The sequence below is a fragment of the Lepisma saccharinum genome, chromosome 12, assembly GCF_977018435.1.
Source record: "Lepisma saccharinum chromosome 12, izLepSacc3.1, whole genome shotgun sequence".
In the NCBI taxonomy this organism is placed as follows: domain Eukaryota; kingdom Metazoa; phylum Arthropoda; class Insecta; order Zygentoma; family Lepismatidae; genus Lepisma; species Lepisma saccharinum.
Genome location: NC_139240.1, coordinates 30,824,306 through 30,845,202, shown reverse-complemented (window position 1 = coordinate 30,845,202; position 20,897 = coordinate 30,824,306). Strand labels below are relative to the sequence as shown.

Here is a 20,897-nt window from a genome sequence, read left to right as displayed (position 1 = left end):
TCTGTCTTCTAAAATAGTCACCCTATTTAGCACGTACTGAAAGGACCACACAGTAAAGGACAAGCCTGTAATGCATTAAAGAGTATTTTTGAGAAGTCCAATCATTTCAATCTAATAACCTCCTCTGAGGAAGTGAAAACGATCTGGAAAATTGGTATCAACACGAAAGAGGAAAACAGACATCGTTTCAAGTTTCTAAATGGGTGAAAAATTGTTAGTGAAAATGTAGATCGCGAGCAATTCGATCTCAGTCTGTTATGCATATTCATTGGATCTCTGGAGATCCCGTTAACGAAGTAATGGCATTTTGATGAATGGTTAGCGTGTTTGATTAAAACATCAGTCAGTTTATGCAAAAGATAAGATCGAATTCAATTTGAAGTCGTGGTATCTGTGACAATTCAATTCGGAACAACTTTAATTTGGAACAATTTAAGGGAATAATGTAACATCAAACTGCATTCTATTCGAGGACAATGAATTCCAGAATTAAGATGGTTGCAACTACACTCACACATGCATAAAGCTTTACCTTGCAAATTCAAACATCCCATGGATGTACAGGAGGAATGATGGAAATATGTAATTTTACAGCACCGAGTACCTTTTAGTTCTATGAATATACTCAAAAGTACCTATTATTGTTGTATGGATCAGTGTATTAATGATTGTATTTCCTTCCAGAAATGGGGAACTCTGGGGTGTTCTGGTCATATGAAATAGTGTCGTTAAACTCATGGAACCAATTATCCCAACAGCTGAAGTAACCAGGCAATATTGTTACATTTTTGACGTAAAAGAAAATCAGCATTGTAAAGTGTAATTATATTAACACAGATTAGTAAATAAAATCAGATCACCCTGTTAAGGTACATGTATGAAGGGTAAGTTCTTGAAAAATCAAGACCAAGTCGTAGTTTTAAACGTTTTAGCCATATGTCTACATACGAGGGTGGCACAAGAAGTGTATCATAGTATTACTGGATATCCATAATAGACTCTTAATGTGTATTATTCTATACCTGGAATTCTAGTTAAGTTGAGTGGGAATATAAAATAAGTACATATCACAAGTCTAAACATATTTCACTTTATTTTGTATTTTGTTTTGTACATATAATTTATTTCTTTGGGGTCAATAAATTACTCTTCTGTATCCCTCCAATCTGCGCTTTCATCGCTACGAGGGGGACACGCGAAAAGTATTTTTATTTCCATAAAATTTGAAATTGTGGGAGGTAATTGCACGCTGCAGTTACACTTGGCTGTCAATATTTGCCGCCCTTGCGCCTCCAAGGTTGGGGGGACAATGTCTCCCCTGCCCCCCCTGTGGTTGCGACAATGAACAGCAGCCCAAAGACTTTCATGCAGCAGGTTTTATGGGACCGATAAAGCGATGGGATTAGTGTGTCAGTGTTGGTGTGGATTATATTAAAAAGAAAAAAACTGTTTCAAGTCAGTATGTATTTCTTTTTTGTTTTAAATAAGCGTTTGTAATCTACTTACTGACTAACCTATGCATATGAGAGCACCCCAGTTAAGTTCAATTAAGAGGGGAGGTGATTATGGGTGAAGGGATGAGCACCCGTACGAGGCAGGTACTTATATCGGGTTCCTGGAACGAGTCTCGGTGCTGGTTCCGCTGACTGGGTTGAGGTGTCTTGTTCCGGATAGGCCTGGCTTGGACGCAACGGCTTCTGGTTGGCCTGTAGTGGATTCGTTCCTCTCGGCGACCTGCAGCAGTTGAACTCACGCGTTCTTGGCGTGGATCTCCTGAACTACTTGCCGGCTCCTGGCGGTCTCTTTACGTTCTCCTCCCGTGGCTGGTTGTTTAACCTGTGGATTTGAACAATGTTGAGGATAGGTTTCCGAGTATGGTCAGTTACGCTCCAAATACGAGATGATAAAAGCATAAAACGCCTTGCTCAGGATTCGAACACAGGACGCACAGCACCGTAGCGCTGTGCTAACCACTCCGAAGCAGAGGTTCACGAATATCAACTTAAAACTTCAGTACACGTACGATACGTGCTGCAATGCTTCCACGTGTTTCCAATTTTCCAGGCGATTTATCTCACCCTTTCTTTTTCGAGGAGTTTTATATTCATCTCTTTCTACCCATCTCCCTTTCTCTCTCAGGAATCTTCAATTCAGCAAAGAGAAATAGAATTAAGCTTAAATTGCTCGTTCAGCAGTGTCTCTTTTTCCCCCCATTTCGAGAGTAGCAGGCAGGCTTTGTAATTCCACTTCATCGAAACCTTTCTTTCCGGACAGTACTCGCCGCAGCACAGCGCTGTCCACATCACTACGCCAACTACACGTGACTGAAGATTTGTTAATACACGTTTTACGTCTACCCCACAGTGACAAAAGATGCATTTTTTTCTTAAACTTATGGTCGGCTCGGCGGTTGGGAATTTGGAGGATGGGTTACCGGTCTCCTCACCAATGATTTCAATTTAAAATTTTGGGTGCGTCAGCACTAGGGCTATTTTGCACCCGTCACATTATACGGGGTCCAGCCCCTTATCGTTACAAATAACAACTCTATCGTTGCAACTAAAATCATAAAATATTAAAATCTTCTGACTTTTGTTAAAAGCTGAGGCTGCAAAGGGGCACTCAGCACACACAAGGACAAAATAACAGGACAATACAAACAAAATTTTACTGGCTATGGAACCAGTCACCAGAGCCTCGTTAGTCTGCAGTCCAGGGTGTACTACGTGGAAGTGAGGTTGACTATTGGGTGCACTACTTGGAAGGAGCACCCCTTACACCCCTCCTCACCGATGAACCCAGGTTCGAGTCCTGACGTGGTAAGATACAATTTCTGTTACTTTCATCGACTTATTTATCCTCATCGTTCCGAGTAGCCAAATGTACCAGAAAAGCGACGCAAAATAACAAAAAATGATAATTAAAATTATGATGTGCGTCTGGCGTCCAAATTTTACACCTTTCGTTTAATACACCCCTTATTCCATATCAAAATGTAGGCCATGCATTTATTAATAAAAGTAACGTCAATCCTTAATATAGCTACAGGCATAACTCTACCTGTTTCCCGCCACTCCGTGTAGAGTCACGTGCACGCTGTTGCCGATAAATTGATTGATTGACTGATTTTTTATACTATGGACATATCAAGCTTTTTTTGCTAGTCAAACAATACAAACAAAATAAACAAAATCAACAAGACATAAAACTATGATATATAATTGAAACCCTCAGTCCCACATCTCATACGTCATCTTCCATCCCGATTGAGCCCCCCTTTTCTCCTTTTATTTTCACTCGCCTAACGAACTCATGCTTTCAAGGTTAAAACATGTCAGCAATGTAAAAATAATACAACAAATGTAAATTGTAAATGTAAGTTACCCCCCTCGTTCCCATCCATGAATGTAATTTAATTGAGTCATTATATCCATCACTTTGCTGTAAGTAATGTTAATAATAAATGAATATGCTATATGTCCGAACTACTCACTTCACTTTGAGTTGACTACAAGTGTATTTTGCGATTCTTGCACGAATGGCATCCCATTGTTTCCTTGCCTGTGCTCGACGCAGAAAGAACAAAGCAAAAGAAAGAAAGCGTTTCAGCCGTAGCTACCTTTGTACGTCATTGTGATCCGCGAACTGTTTACATTATGTAAATGCCAGCACTGAATACGGAAATACAATGGAAAACGAACAAACCTCAGACAGGTTAATACCGCCAGCAATGTTTTATTTCTTTCTCGCCTTGTCCCTTTCTACAATTTTTAAACTAATGAATTATGCATTTTGCATTTGAACTTTTACATTCATGCATTCCCCCTTTCCACCAGAGAATGATCACAACCACCCCCCTCCCTTTCTCATCTCGAAGAGTCAAGTTAGGGCGAGACAAGGGCGCATAACCCCTTTGCACAATTACACATGCAATTTTCCCATACTTGCATTCTTTTTATTTACACGAATTACTAGAAGGAAATGTCTAGTACACCCATACTCAATTTCATCTTATTATTTTTTTTACTTATTCCCTCTCTTATTTTTTTTTCTCGGTTTTGTTTACAGACACGAAAACGCAATTAACGTTTCATCTCAGCTCAATATCATATTAATCTGCACAACAGAAATTGCATTTTCTATTTCGCTCCACGTTGTTCCAAATCAGGCAGTCTCAAGCTAATTCCTCCCAGCGTCCGATCATCAGTGGTCCAATAGAATTGCAATCTATTTCATCTACACCGACAAGCCACCGGTGTCAATCCACCCCTCTTATGCACATCATACCGCGGGACACTTTCGCGGAATCTAACTATCTAAGAAATTATGCAAAATTCAAACTTTCTTCTTATTTTGCACTAATGTTGAACGAAAAACTATATTTTGTGATTGCATAATATCTATTTTAAAATTCTGATGTAATTCTTGAATTTTCTAAAGTAAATTTCTTGGTAAATTGATGCATATAATTGGAGAAGAATATTTACATTCCAATATTGATCAATATTTTGAACAAATTTTAATTATTGCAATTTTCAGGTATCGTTGTCGGTGGGAATCTGTAAGAGTATCGGTATCTGTAGGAATCGGTAAGAGTATCGGTGTCGGTGGGAATCGGTAAGAGTATCGGTATCGGTAGGAATCGGTAAGAATATCGGTATCTGTAGGAATCGGTAAGAGTATCGGTGTCGGTGGGAATCGGTAAGAGTATCGGTATCTGTGGGAATCGGTAAGAGTATCGGTATCTGTGGGAATCGGTAAGAGTATCGGTATCGGTGGTAATCGGTAAGAGTACCGGTATCGGTGGGAATCTGTAAGAGTACCGGTATCGGTGGGAATCTGTAAGAGTACCGGTATCGGTGGGAATCGATAAGGGTACCGGTATCGGTGGGAATCGGTAAGGGTATCGGTATCGGTGGTAATCGGTAAGAGTACCGGTATCGGTGGTAATCTGTAAGAGTACCGGTATCGGTGGGAATCGGTAAGGGTATCGGTATCGGTGGGAATCGGTAATGGTATCGGTATCGGTGGGAATCGGTAAGGGTACCGGTATCGGTGGGAATCGGTAAGGGTATCGGTATCGGTGGTAATCGGTAAGAGTACCGGTATCGGTGGTAATCTGTAAGAGTACCGGTATCGGTGGGAATCGGTAAGGGTATCGGTATCGGTGGGAATCGGTAAGGGTATCGGTATCGGTGGGAATCGGTAAGAGTATCGGTATCGGTGGTGATCGGTAAGAGTATCGGTATCGGTGGTGATCGGTAAGAGTACCGGTGTCGGTGGTAATCTGTAAGAGTATCGGTGTCGGTGGGAATCGGTAAGAGTATCAGTATCTGTGGGAATCGGTAAGGGTATCGGTATCGGTGGTAATCGGTAAGAGTATCGGTATCGGTGGTAATCGGTAAGAGTATCGGTATCGGTGGTAATCGGTAAGAGTACCGGTATCGGTGAGAATCTGTAAGAGTACCGGTATCGGTGGGAATCGGTAAGGGTATCGGTATCGGTGGTAATCGGTAAGAGTATCGGTATCGGTGGGAATCGGTAAGAGTATCGGTATCGGTGGGAATCGGTAAGAGTATCGGTATCGGTGGTAATCGGTAAGAGTACCGGAATCGGTGGGAATCTGTAAGAGTATCGGTATCGGTAAGAGTATCGGTTTCGGTGGTAATCGGTAAGAGTATCGGTATCTGTGGGAATCGGTAAGGGTATCGGTATCGGTGGTAATCGGTAAGAGTATCGGTATCGGTGGGAATCGGTAAGAGTATCGGTATCGGTGGGAATCGGTAAGAGTATCGGTATCGGTGGGAATCGGTAAGAGTATCGGTATTGGTGGGATTCGGTAAGAGTATCGGTATTGGTGGGAATTGGTAAGGGTATCGGTTGGAATAGGTAAGAGTATCGGCATCGGAATCGGTTCAAGGTGGTGATTTTTTTATTTTAAAATTTTTGGGTGCGTCAGCACTAAGGCTATTTTGCACCCGTCACACTATACGGGGTCCAGCCCCTTACCGTTACACGTAACAACTCTAACGTTGCTTAATTAAAATCATAAAGATTAAAATGTTCTGACTGTTGTTAAAAGCCGAGGCTGCAAAGAACACTCAGCACAAATAAGGACAAAACACAGGACAACACAAACAAAATTATACTGGCCATGGGGCCAGTCGCCAGAGCCTCGTTAGTCTTTAGTCCAGGGTGCACTACGTGGAAGTGAGGTTGACTTTTGGGCGCCTACGTGGAAGGTACCCATTACACCCCGGGTTCAAGGTGGTATCGGCTCAGCTCTTCTTAAAATCTGAAGCTGTAAAGGGCCACTTAGCACAATTAGGTGTAATCCACACAGGATTATGCTGATTTGTCGTTAACCGTAAGACTGTAGTTGCAGAGAAGTTGTAACGAACCTGACTTGTTTAAGGTTTTACATTTGTAAATTGTTAAGATTTTTAAATGTTTGTTAGTTCAAATAATATTCAGATTATCACAGGCAACTATAGTTAGACTGGTAAAGTTGTTGTTGAAACTTGTACATATGTTTTGAAATATGTCATAATCTGTTCGTGTTGACGTCACTTTTCCATTTCGGCAGAGGAAGTGAACCTGCCTGAATGTTTGCACCTGACGACGGACTGAGTTGGAAAACAGGCGAAGGGAGATGAATCAACAAGAATGGTAAAATCCTGTGTGGGACTTGTCTTATGTACTGTCCATTTGTGTTCGTGATTGTCCCTTCATCCATTTCATCTTTATCTTCGCGATTAGCATAAACTTGAAGAAACGCGAAGTAAAATAAATCACTTCAATCGATCAATCAATCAACGACTAACTTCAGTGTCTGAAGAAGACTCATTTCGAACGCACATCGATGATTTTGATTTATTTTTTTGTGAAAAACTTGCAGGCTATGCATCCAAGTTTCCGAACGAAATTGAAGTAAACACTGCGTTATGTTGACATGTCGATTGTTAGTTAATAATTTCTAGGTTAATTTCTCGAAATAAACAATAGTACGTACATACTTAAATTTTTTTATCGTAGTTGTTCATTCAATTTGCAATACGTATTCAAAAGCACCAACTTTCTCAGATTACTTCTGTTGCAATTTAGGAAAACTATATTTTTATTTCCGAGAAGCATGGATTGATTGTAACGCCTCTCATGATAAACTTTTTAGAATATCTACCTTCAAAGTGTTATTACTGTCCGCCATATTTATTTCAACAAAGCAGTCATATCAGAAAATATCCTACGTGTGTGCGTATTCCAGATCCACTTGCTGTACCTAAATGGTACATTGCCTAACTTCGCAATAGAAAATTGGTAACTTTAATTTCTGAACACCCCTCGCACATCAATTTAAAGTATTGTCATCTCAAACACTGCAAATTGTCATGGATGAAACATGTATTCAACTGTACATGATGGTTATGTGTCTTCTTCGTTTTATCTTGACGAACTGAACTGTAGTCTGAAATGCCAGGTTTAAAATCTGCGTTATAATTCAACGGCGACAAATATGTTTTGATTAACAACTTTGGAACTAAGAAAGATAACATCCTCAAATAACTTGCAACATAATCACGAGAAACTGTACTTTAATGTATATCATAACAATATTTTCGATCTGATTGATATTTACCATGTTATGAAACAAAATATAATTTCGAGAGCAAGAAAAGAATATATATTTGAAAGTGATTTGTTTTTATATTCAACGAATAACACTAACACTTAGATTAATGTGCAAAGTCCGTCCCACCTACACACAATTAATCGCCACACTCTAAACACTTCAATTAGGAGGACGGCAAAAGTCTACCCATAAATGCTAACTTCATTCCAGTCGGAGAACACAGATTCTGGATATCTCAGGGCTTGCTGGGTGTAACTTGAATAACAGTGAAGCTCGAAATGAAAAACATGAATATCACATTTGAGTGTGAGCAATGATCATTTATATATTACCCAAAACAGTGAATACAAGATCATTAGAACAAAATATTGTGTTAAAAGATAATCGGTTCGACCCCCGGGTAAAGCATTGACCCGTTAACATGACAAAATAATTTACCTTACAAATACTCTGGTGGTCGCATACAATATTTTCCCCGTTAGATTTTAGTTAATTACCGTACCAGATTGGATCCAAATAGGCAAAGTTTATTTCAGTTAGGGACCTCCTGTTTTCATGCCACGTGACAATTATATTCAACTAGGCACCAATAATAATAATAATAATTATTATAATAATAATACATACCTTAGCCCACATGGAAACAACGCGCTACTCTACTATATCCCAGTTAGGGTTTTCCACTTGATACAAATATGCGAGTCCCATAATGTACTAATAATTATCCGGGGCACGTGACTAATTAACAAAAACCAATTAACAGAAAAAGGGTCCCACGTGATTACCTAAAAGAGAACCACATGTGACTAAACAAACACACGTGATCAATAATAATAATAATAATAATAAAAACCTCTATCAAGATTGCCAACGGGGTGGGGGGTAGAAGTTAAAGAGACAGGATGCACAGGGTCCGCGGGTACCTCCTTTTGGGCGTGAGCCAGGTGACAAGCGTCGGTACCTCCCAACGAATCAGGACGGATGGTGTGCGAGAACCTGGTCGGGGACTCGTCCGAGGTTTGAACCTGGAACCAGGATCTACGGGGAGAACCGGTCGGGGGCTGTCCAGGGTTTGCACCTAGGAACCGGTTCGTGAGAGACACATCCATTTCAGTTCCTTGGTCGGGGACCTTCCCGGGGTTTGCACCTGGTAACCAAGGTACTGTTGAAGAAAGGACCCGGTCGGGGACTTGTCCGAGGTTTGAGCCTGGGACCGGATCAGTAAGGGGGAAACATCAGTTAGGGAAGATCTGGCCGGGGACTTATCCAAGACCGAAGTCTTGGGGACCAGATCTTCCGATCCTTCCGCAGTTGGCATCTGGCAATCAACTGACCTCTCGGCCCGTCTGCGCTGCTTTTATAACGTTTGGGAGTGGCGCATGGGCGGTGAAAATCCTAACTATGAGTACGCGTTGCCAACTCACTTTAAACAGAGATACAAACAGCACGTTTAAAATTCTCTCAATCCTACTCGGTACAAATCCCCAAACATAAAAATAACTAAAAGCACATTGCATTGTACCGATTCTATACAGAAGAAAATAGACAATTCTTTATCAGTTACAAACCAACAACAATGGGAAGAACACATTCTTTGACCGAAAGAGAAATAACATAAATCAATAGTGTCTTTCTTACAAAACTAAAATGTGAGCCATAGACAGTGTGCCGGCAGAATATTTTTCAATATATATATATATATATATATATATATATATATATATATATATCACTTTACCAAACCATACCACACTTTACCATACCACCATGTAACGGTGGGCATGTTACAAATGGTAATTTTATACTTCGTTGGAGGTTTCTCGTTTGAATGGCCCCAGTTTTGCAAATCTGTGTAGGATAGTAACGTTTCTATGATGAGAAATAGTAAGTTAAGTGTATTTCACCTGCCACCATTTTGAATCCATTATGGCGGCCACCGTTCCAGGTTGCAAAGTTGGCAATATCACCTTTTTAACTCTCCATGATGACCTCTTTCAGAAAAATAGTGTTGCCGCGTGTGACGGTGATGTTCCTACGAGGTGATGAGTTTTGGCCAGTTTGTTGCCCTACTAATGGTGGCTAGCCACTGGGGCATCTCTCCAGGCCAGATATCTCACCCCCAATTACCTTACGTACGTATAGTACCCTCAAGGACAGCTACACGAATGATTTCCTGAAGTCCAGACGGCAGAGCGTGGTTATCCTGCAAATATGGAGTTTTATTAGTGAGCTCGGGTTTGCTCATAGCGTATTGGGTAACGTTGCTGCTTTTTATTCAAGTCCTGCTGGTGAAAGAGCATTTGCAAAATGCTTCACATGCCACTTTAAACCTTTCGAAAAAGACACTCCTCCTACATACGATTATCATGACTGCAGTGAGAGGCATCAGAATCGTGTTACATGCAACAAAGCTTAAAGACAATATCTTCCCAAAGAGTCCGATTCTTATATCTTGAAAAACAAATACACTAATACTTTTACATGGAAATTTAAATCCTACCTTGACACAAATGAACTGCAGTTCTCTTTGAGCGCAAAATACGAGATAGCTTCAGACTGAATCGATTCCAAGAATTTTCCTATTTTCATCGATGATGAAACGATTGATGTGGTTAACACTTTTGTCTCTCTCTCTGAACAGGTTTATGCATGTTCGGAGTGCAAGCCTAACATTTATAATGATCAGCAGTGTTTCCATATGTGTAAAAGTTTACATCCTTTTGGTTCCAAGCTTTCATGCATCAGAATAAGCAGTGGAAAATAATAGTACGAAATGAGAACAGGATTTATTATTGATTAATTTAAATAGGTTATTTTGCGTCTCTTTTCTGTCACTTTTGGCTAATCGGGACGATGGGGATGAATGCTGATACGCTGAGATGGATTAAGGGACACTCACAAACACATGGACAACACAATTTTTACATGGCATTATTCTGGCTGCAGGTCTAGGCGCCAGAGCCTCGCAAGTCTGAAAATTCCGTCCAGGGTGTACTACGTGGAAGTCAGGTTGAAATTCTGGTATCTTCTTACAATACTAGTTGTTATTACTTCATAATTTCAGGTGATACCCTACGCTGTTTTCTTGCATAAATCAGTGTACACGGGGGATTGGAACAATTCTCAATGTAATACGAATCTCCACTTTAAAAGGGAGAATTTGAATTTAACATTTTAGGTGCGTCAGCACTTAGACTATCACATGATACGGGGTCCAGCCTGTTACCATTACAAATAACAACTCTAACGTTGCATAACTAAAGCTCTTAAAATATTCTGACTTCTGTTAGAAGCTGAGGCTGTAAACGGGCACTCAGCACACATAAGGACAGAAAACAGGACAACACACAGAATTATACTGGTCATAGGGCCAGTCGCCAGAGCCTAATTTGTCTGCAAAATGCAGTCCAGGGTGTACTGCGTGGGAGTGAGGTTGACTTTTGGGCTCCTACGTGGAAGGTACCCCTTACACCCATTAAAAGGGTGATCCTGTTTACAAGTTTTTGTGAACAAAGATCAGAAATTAAATCTCGTATGAACCAATGTTGACTTGCACGATTGATTGATTAGTTCTAATCTAAAAGCTAAGATGAAGATGGATGATGATGGATGAAGGGAAAATCACAAACATATAGGGACGGCACAACACATGTCCCACAGAGGATTATTCTGGCTGTGAGTTCAGACGCAAGAGCCTCGTAAGTATGCAAAGTGCCGTCCAGGAAAGAGAATATGACATTTGGGTGTTTCTACAAAGGGTGTTGCCTCTCACAGAGAGTTAGAGAGCGTTAATACGATTTCACGGAGCTATTATTATATATATTTATCAGGTCACCAAATTTCATCTTTGTAGTTTTTCAGTTTCCGAGAAATCGAGAGGCTTTTGCTGTTTCGTACCTTAATACAAGTAGGTCCAATTCGGCTGTGATTTCATAACATTCCCCGTCGGGTAACAAAAAACAAACCTGCCAGAACTTGCTCCTAGAATGTAGTTGAATATAGATTTTTACACAGGAAACGGCAAGGACGTTTTTACCTTTAGAGAGTAAGTGAAGGTCGGCGAAAAGGAACAAACCCAGGTGAGGGAAGTGGGAAAAGGTCTTTTGTTGGAAATCATCTGGAGGAGCAAGAGCTATGGCTATAGAGATATTCGTTATAGCTCGACCACATGGAAAAAAACCTTCCGTCAAAAGCGTTCGCGCACCTTCCCTGCCGTTGTCGGTGCTCGGAGCAGTGTTGCCAGGTTAGACTTGAAAAAATCGGGAGGTTGTTCCTTGGGAAACCAGAAGATCTGCTACAAAATCCGATGATCTAATAGTAGCGGATGAACGACGCTCACGAGGGCAGAGGGGCGGCATAGGCGTGCGGACTGGGGGGCAAGGGGTCGTCCGCAGATTTCTTCCAGCGAGGGGGAAACAATACATTTTTATCAGGCGGGTAAACGAGGCATATTAACCCGTAATAATGTTGCCCTCTCAGAAAACACCACTTGAGTTTGAAATTATCACGTTCCTACGTCCCTATTATAAAAATGGATGTAAATTACTGTGAATGAAATCAACTAATACGTCTGAAATAATAGGTACTTTTATGTCAACATTCATTTTCCAGAAGGGGAGGGGGTGGCGACCATCCTTGAACTTCCTTCTGTACGTCTATGCCGCTATATAATTTTGTAGAAAATTAAATATATAAGTATAGAATAGTATATTAAGGATAGAAAACCAAGTATTTTGAACCCCATGAAAGTTTCAAGCAACTACGGGGGAGGGGGTGCATTATTCCCTTTGTAATTGAACTATGCCGCTTCGTTCTCTTGTTATTAACACTCACATGTTTTATTCATCAGTTAGGCTGCCCCTATGTTGCTGCATTTAATATATATATATATATATATATATATATATATATATATATATATATATATACACTTTATACACACACACACACACACACACACATATATATATATATATATATATATATATATATATATATATATATATATATGAGCAGGAAACTTGCTTTTGAGCAGGCCGTTGGAGGTTCCATAGCAATAGTTTATTAAGGAATTCTCCAGAGAAATCAATAGGTCTGGCAACACTGACGTGGCTGCGCTGGAAAGCTCCTTCCCCCTGTCCTTTTTCCCCACCCGCCAGCGCGATGAGGTTCTGCGCAGGTTTCTTTCCTTGTGGTTCCTCTATACCGAACGGGGTAAGTTTACTCCTTCACCCTAATCTGCCATTCTCATTGCTCAGTCAGAAGTGTTTAAATCTAAAACATGTGTTTTACATTTATTGCTAAATGCTAAGTTAGGCATTTTTAGGGCAATCTCTGCCATCAAGTGCTACAATTGGTGGTGCCGAGCAACATCTCTTGGCTCGATTCCCGCGTTCTACAGGGTGTAACGCTACGATTTATCTCCCACCTCCAAAAAATTTACTCAAAGCGGTCTGGGAGTCCGGACCCCCCCCCCCCCCCGTAAGAATTACCAAGTAAAGAATTAAATAATGAAAATATATTTGCTTGTCATTTCTTCTGAACTTATTGAAAGGCAAGAATTGGGAGATCACACGACTTTGAAGGAGAGTCACTGAAGCACGCTACTATTTATGATAATATGCATAATATATTAATCAGGAACTTTACTTTTCGTCTGGTGAATCTAACATTCTGTTTCGGTATTCAATAAATATAAAGGGTGTTCAAAAAGTCCCGATACCATTACAGAAAACATAGCTCGGAAACTACATGCAATAGAACAGTGCTGTTGACTGCAAAATGGTGGTTTGTTAGTTTACTTTTGATGCAGGTGTGATTGACCAAAAATGACAAGACCACAAGAGAAAGCACAATGCGTGATGTGGTATGCTGAGTACAAATCACGAGTAACTGTTCAGCGAGAATTTCGCCGTCCATACGGAAGGATTCCTCCGTCCAAATCAAGCATTACTGTGTATGTCAAAGATTGTGTTTACCGCTACTCTTCGAAGAAGAATAACGAAGAGTATCCTAACTGTTACTGGTGATAATGCTGGGCCGTGTATGGGACAGAAGTGGATTACAGCCTTCATGTTCTTAGAGCAACTAGAAGGCTAAACATTGAGGTGTATGGCATATAAACGTGGAGAGTTGTAGCTCAATCAACAGCGTTGTTCTATTGCATGTAGTTTTCGAGCTATGTTTTTTGTAATGGTACTTGAACTTTATGAACACCCTGTATAATTCATAATTTCTTTGACATTAACTTCTTTCCCAGGACACTTGTTCTTATACAAGTTACGCAGATCTTAAATTAAATGTTAACGAGGTTATGAATACGTGCTTTTATACAGTCTTATTAATTAATTTATTTATTTATACTTTCAATTGGTAATAATTCATTTCATTATAATTAAAGTTATTTTAATTTAAACTTTATTATAATTAATATTATTAGGGCAAAGCCGATACCGCGGAAAGTATTGGTTGGAATTCATCTACCGATAACAGCCGATACTTCCCCGGCATATTGGTATTTCATGCGGGTCCTCAAAAATACCATGTGACACTTTCACTGACTCTAATTATTCTGGAAATTGTTCATAAATTAAACTTTCTATTTACTTTGCACAAATCTTGGACGTAAAACTATAGTTTGCGATTAGATAATATCTATTTTAATATTCTGATGTAATTCTTGGATATTGTAAAGAAAATTTCTTGGTAAAAAGATGCATATAATTGGGGAAGACAATTTACAAAACAATATTGATCAATATTTTAAACAGATTTTAATTACTGCAATTTTCAAGTATCGGGATCGGTGCGAATCGGTAAAAGTATTGGCATTGGTATGGGTATTGGTTCAAAGTGGTATTGGTTCAGCCCTAATTTTTATTATTTTCATTATTATTACTGAGGCGCTTTGTTCGGACTGCCCCCCGGAATATACTTCTAGATAGGTGTAAACACCTCTGTAAATGTTTTTCTCAATGGCTCATTCCATATTCATTTTGGCTCAAAATTTACTCTTACAACCCTCAAGATGGAAAATCCTGGGTAAATCCCTGCAGGAAAACTCAAAACCAATTTTAGAATCGAAAGACACTGCTGTGTAATGTTTCGTCCTTTGGAGAAAAAATATGCATAGAATGTCATCATCTGGTAACATAAAGAAAATGACAATCCTTTTTGCTTCTGTATTCATAAGATTTTCTTTCGAAATTGCACAGAAATATTTGATAAGCTTGCTGTTTGACTTGTTACCGCTATATCCTTGGTTACCGTATATCCTTTTCGGCATCTGAAGAAGATTTCAGACGTTACTCTCTTGCACAGACGCTCTCTCTCTGTGAAATATTCATTGTCCTTTGAAGAAGACAAAAGACTGCAGAGAAATGTGATACGATGTAAGACTATCCGTTCTCCTTCCGAGAAACAAATGAAAGAAGTAATTGGAATCGTCTTGCAGTGACTTTCCTACTTCTCCTGACATTAGCAGATTCGGTATTCGATTTGAAACGGAAGCTGCTTTATCAATAGGAACTGCAGGGGCATTTATTCTACTGCCTGAAGAATTGGGAGCAGTAGTGACGAGGTAAAGAGTGATTTATTTGGTAAATAGCGACTCATTTACGTCACTGTGATTTTGTTTAAAATCTAACTGAACGGATAGCATGAGATGATTCAGAATGACAAGGTAAAATAATCATTAATTTGGTAAATAGTATCTCATTCACGGTTGAAATGACACTGATTTTTTTTTTCAAATCACTCCATTTTAGCGATTGGAATGAGATGTTTCAGATTAACGAGGAAAAGATTGATTTATTTGGTAAATAGTGACTAATTTGGGGTTGAAATGTCACTGTGATTTTTTAAAAATATAACTGTCTGAACGATTAGCATGAGATGATTCTGAATGACAAGGTAAATAGTGATTAATTTGGTAAATAGTGACTCTTTCACGGTTAAAATGTCACTGTGATTTTCTAAAATCAACTCTCTGAGCGGTTAGAATGAGATGTTTCAGAGTGACAAGGTAAATAGTGATTTATTTGATAAATAGTGATTCATTTGCTCTGGAAATGTGAGGATGATATTTTAATTCACTCTATCTGACAAGGTAAACAGTGATTTATTTAGTAAATAGTGACCAGTGCTGCTAACCCAAAACTTTCACAGAGTATACGCTACGTTTCGTCAAACGTGGAGACCATTAACTTCCATTAACTTCGGATTACGTTTCCATTAAATATATGGCATCAATGGAAGAATACTGATGATGACGATGATGTACTTATAACTGGCATAAAAGGGGCATATTCATTAATGAAGGAAAGTTTAAAATGAAAAAGAATATGAAACGTATTTTTATAATTGCATTAGTATTTTAGGCTACAGTACAGAATATTATTATATTTTCTTTAATTCATATTGCTTTCGTGAAATGTCAAACCACAATGGGAATCAAATCTGGGACATCTTGATTACAAGTCAACAGTAACGGGCATCCCCCATGGCGCAGTGGTAGCGTCATTGCCTTGTAATCAAGGGGTCAAGGGTTCGATACCCGGTGGAGGCACAAGTGGTTTGGATCCCACTTGTAGGTCCAGTCCCGATTAGCCTTACTGTACATAAAGTGGACTTAAAACACCAGCTCGCACCAAACCAAACAAGTCAACAGTGTAGCAACTATACCATCAGAGTTTTTCGGCAATGATTTACCGATAGATTGATTAATTGATTCCATTTATTTTCTTTGCCTGCTACTTTTGGCTAATAGCGAAGATGGGCGTGAATGGTGGCTGGATGAAATTGATGAAATGACATTCACGAACAAACATGGACAGGACACAAGTACCACAGAGGATTATTACTAGTTGTGGGTCCAGACGCCAGAGCCTCGTTAGTCGGCAAAATGCAGCCCATACTGTATTACGTGGAAGAGAGGTTGACATTTGGATGCCTTCCACATCTGATAATTTAGGTGAATCAGACAGTTATATCGAGAGACAATTTTTCTCCGAATTAAAACGAAATCTAGAAGGCAGAAGTCTGCCGCATGACATTTAAAGCAAGTTATACGTGAGATAAAAACTGCACATACTTATTATGAAGCCTACTGTAATTGTAAAAGGATATGTTCATTGTTGCATTGTGGTCATCCATTGTTGAATCCATTGTCATCCGACACGGCACTAAGATCGCATTCGATAGATCAAAGCAAATGTCTACTGGGAATTAAGGGGACACTAACGGATGAATGTTTGCGTATCTTGTCAACAGATGGCAGACCTGGCACTATAGTTTTATTTGATCTTATTGATAAGAAGTACGGGGTGGTACATCTTTTTAAGGGAAACTACCTGTCGAGCAACTTTTCTTTGGAAGGAGCATGGTCAAGGCATGTGGTCCAATTATGTTCACGATAAACACTGACAGTTTGGCTTTTCAACCTGGAAGCAAACCAATGACCCTTTGCACCAAAGGCGAGAGCGGTATTTTTGGTTATTGGGGAAGGTGGGATGCTCTATTCCAGAGATCGAATCCCGTTCATCATCATTCATACTCATCGTCGCGATTAACATAAAAATATAGAATATCAAGGTGAAATAACAAAAATATGAACACACTAATATTTATGGTCGTCATTCCTTACCTCAACTAAGTTTGCAGTATGTAGTGTAGAAACAAATATTAGCATATCATCCCTGAACGAGGTAAGGAAACATTGAAGAAACCAGAATAAAAATAGACTAGATCAAATTTACAAATATTGAAAGAAACTGGAAAGCTAATACAATTCTTTACGAGAGAGACGAAAAATGTGCCAAGGGAACTAAACCCATTCTCCTCGAGAAAACCAACCTAGGCGTGATTATCTTGTTAGAAACATTGTGAAAAGTGAGACGAGGCCTGGAGGCTATGCAAGTCGCTACAGGAGAACCTTCGTCGAAACAAACAAGATTCTAAGTTTCGTTCTCTCGTTGCCTCTTCTTCAATCGACGCTCGACAAGCCTTTTGCGTCTTCTTTCGCGATTGGTCCAGCGCTGTGACGCCACTGCGCATGCCTCAAGCGAAACGTGGAGATCGGGTATCGAAATAGCGAGCAACCAGTGTTCGACGGAACTCCGAAGAACCCAATATGTAATACGAGAACCCGTTCTCTCACGTGGTTGCGTTCGTAGTTCGCGTGTTCTGGCTAACTTCACGCGCACCTTTGATATTCGTTGCTCACGTACGTTGACAGCTACCGATAGCGTTCCTGACACGCTACACGGACATCCACGTTAAAACAACAACGTCCAAATCTTATCTACAATTGCAGCCAAGTAGTATTGTTTAAGTAAGTCACAATCTACAAAACATTACGCGAAATAGCACTAGCAGTGCAAAACGTATACAATATATTTGAGTAGTATCAAAATCTCTAACAATGGTTTTGAATCCTATTGCTGAAAGTTAAAAGACTTTAGTCTTCCTTACATTTCCCCGTACTTGTTATCAATAAGAGCAAATAAAACTATAGTGCCAGGTCTGCCATCTGTTGACAAGATACGCAAACATTCATCCGTTAGTGTCCCCTTAATTCCCCAGTAGACATTTGCTTGGATCTATCGAATGCGATCTTAGTGCCGTGTCGTGTGACAATGAATTCAACAATGGATGACGACAATGCAACAATGAACATATCCTTTTACAATTACAGTAAGGATGAGGAATATGACTACGATATGGAGGAATCCTACAATATATTCTTTTGGGATGAATTGATACCAACCCTTTTAGTGTATGGACTGACTCTTATTCTTGGGATAGTCGGAAATTCTCTTATCATCTTCACAATCTTTCGTTACCGTCGAATGAAGAGTACAACGAATGTGTTTCTTGCCAGTCTTGCTTCCGCCGATCTTCTCCTTATACTCATCTGTATCCCAGTTAAGGTAAGTGTATTTTGTTCAGCATGTTTGCATTTTTAGGAAGGCTTCATAGTTCTTGCAATGTGATACGCTTTTGTTGCAGATACTGATGTAGGGTTTAAGACGTTGGATAAGGTTTAATGTAATTTGTACGTCGTGTTATCTCCACTATTTTTTTAAAGGGAAGCGAATGAACTGAAGAAAGCAAAATGTAATAATAGACCGTAATAACAAACGGCCTACTACTGCTGTAAAGTAGTGTTTATTGTTGGGATTAGACAGAACCTCATACAATATTTAATTTTTATGTTTGTTTCCATGTTACGTCCAGTGTACAATATAGAGAGGGTTGAGCCCCAGAAAGGGATATCACCCTAGTAGAAAATGCTAGAGGGGAAGCACGTGTCTACTGGCCCGCCTACTTTATACTGCAGAGGCAAATATGTTTGACTTATTTGACTTATTTTACTTCACTTTCGGTCACTTTTGGCTAACCGTGAACACTACATAAATTATTTTGATTGGCAGGTCTCTCGGCAGGGATGAAACATTTCTCCGAAACTATGTGAAGTAGAAATATGAAATTTGGTGGCTTGAACTGTGAATTTTGTACCTATTGTCGGAGAATTTTTCTAGTGGTACGCAATGTTGCGCAAAGGCACGCATAGGTACGTAGTTCCGGCACCTTTTATAGGTGAGAATGAAACTTAACAATATTTTAATTTAACGAAAGAGATATTTATTTATTTATGCTTTGTACTTCTACAGAGGATTGAACCTCCAATTACAGAAGGCGTACACTGTGTTTCATTAATACAATAGAAATTACATGGAAATATACAAACACATATTCATTCATTCATTCACGTACAATACATATAACATACAACATACGTAACGCATGCGATATATATATATATATATATATATATATATATATATATATATATATATATATATATATATATATATACTCTATGTGATCAGAAGTATCCGGACACCCACCTGAAAATAAAGTACAAGTTTGGGCAACCCTCCATCGGGAACACTGGCAGCCAATACGGTGTTGGCCCACCCTTAGCCTTGATGACGGCGTTCATTCTCACAGGCATACATTCAATGAAGTGACGGAAGGTTTCCTGAGGAATGGCAGCCCATTCCTCGCAGAGCGCCAGAATCAGAAAAGGTATTGATGTGGATCGGTGTGGTCTAGCACGAAGTCGGCATTCCAAAACATCTCAGAGATGTTCTATGGGATTCAAATCAGGACTCTGCGCAGGCCAGTCCATTAGTGAGACGTTTCTGCCGTCAAACCACTCCCTCACAAGCCCTTCAGTATGGGCGGGTGCTCGGTCGTGTTGAAAGACACAATGGTCATCCCCGAACTGGTCTTCGACGGTAGGCAGCATGAAAGCTGTTAAAATGTCAACGTAAGCTTGTGCCGTGACATTGTCATGTAAAGCAACAAGGGGGCCAAGCCCCCTCCAGGAGAAACATGACCACACTGTAACCCCGCCACCTCCGAATTTCACCGTCGGCACTATACAGGCTGGTAGATATCGTTCACCAGGCATTCGCCACACCCACACCCTACCATCGGATCGTCACATTGTGTACTGTGAATCATCACTCCACACAACGGTTTTCCAGTGTTCTATGGTTCAGTTTCGACGCTCCTTGCACCACACGAGGCGGCGTTTGGCATTTGTCTGTGTATTATTTTTGACTTATGGGCAGCTGCTCGGCCATGGAAACCAAGTTGCCGCACCTTGCGCCAAACAGTAATGGTGCTTGGAGTAGATCCTGATGCAGTTCGGAATTCCTGTGTGATGGTGATTGACGATAAGGCAATACGACCCTCTTCAACACTCGAAGGTCTCTGGAGTCCAACATGGGAGGTTGGCCTGCACGCTTTTGGGTTGTACACATCCCTTCACTATAACATCGGAAAAAGTGGACAGAGGGATGTTTAGGAGGGTGGAAATCTCTCACACACAGACTTCCTACACAAGTGGCACCCAACCAAGTGACCACGTTGAAAGTCTGTGAGTTCCTCAGACCATCCCATACTGCTGTCTCACACTGTCTGCAGACTACTGAGTTCGCTGACTATGTGTTCCACGCGGTAGATGGCAGTACTGTGTCGCCCTCTATGATAAACACACGTTTCGCGGTGTGTCCGGATACTTTTGATCACATAGAGTATATATATATATACACTAACTACATACATTTCGGCAAGTGGTTTATACGTAATTCACAAGTATTGAACACTGTAAATGGTAACATTTATATTAAACAATCTATATTCTATCAGAGTTTCGTTTTATATAGCACTGAATCTATTATTCTTTTGTACCTGT

General features: G+C 39.9%; 1 protein-coding gene across 1 annotated transcript in view; it reads left to right on the top strand.

Annotated features, from left to right (window-relative positions):
* The first annotated feature begins 18,297 nt into the window (after positions 1-18,297).
* The window catches only part of LOC145996421 (QRFP-like peptide receptor), a 499,794-nt gene continuing 497,194 nt past the window's right edge, over positions 18,298-20,897 (top strand). The window contains exon 1 of the mRNA XM_083132887.1: positions 18,298-18,558. Within this exon, the coding sequence (XP_082989013.1) occupies positions 18,298-18,558 (261 nt within the window). The remainder of the gene's footprint in view (positions 18,559-20,897) is intronic.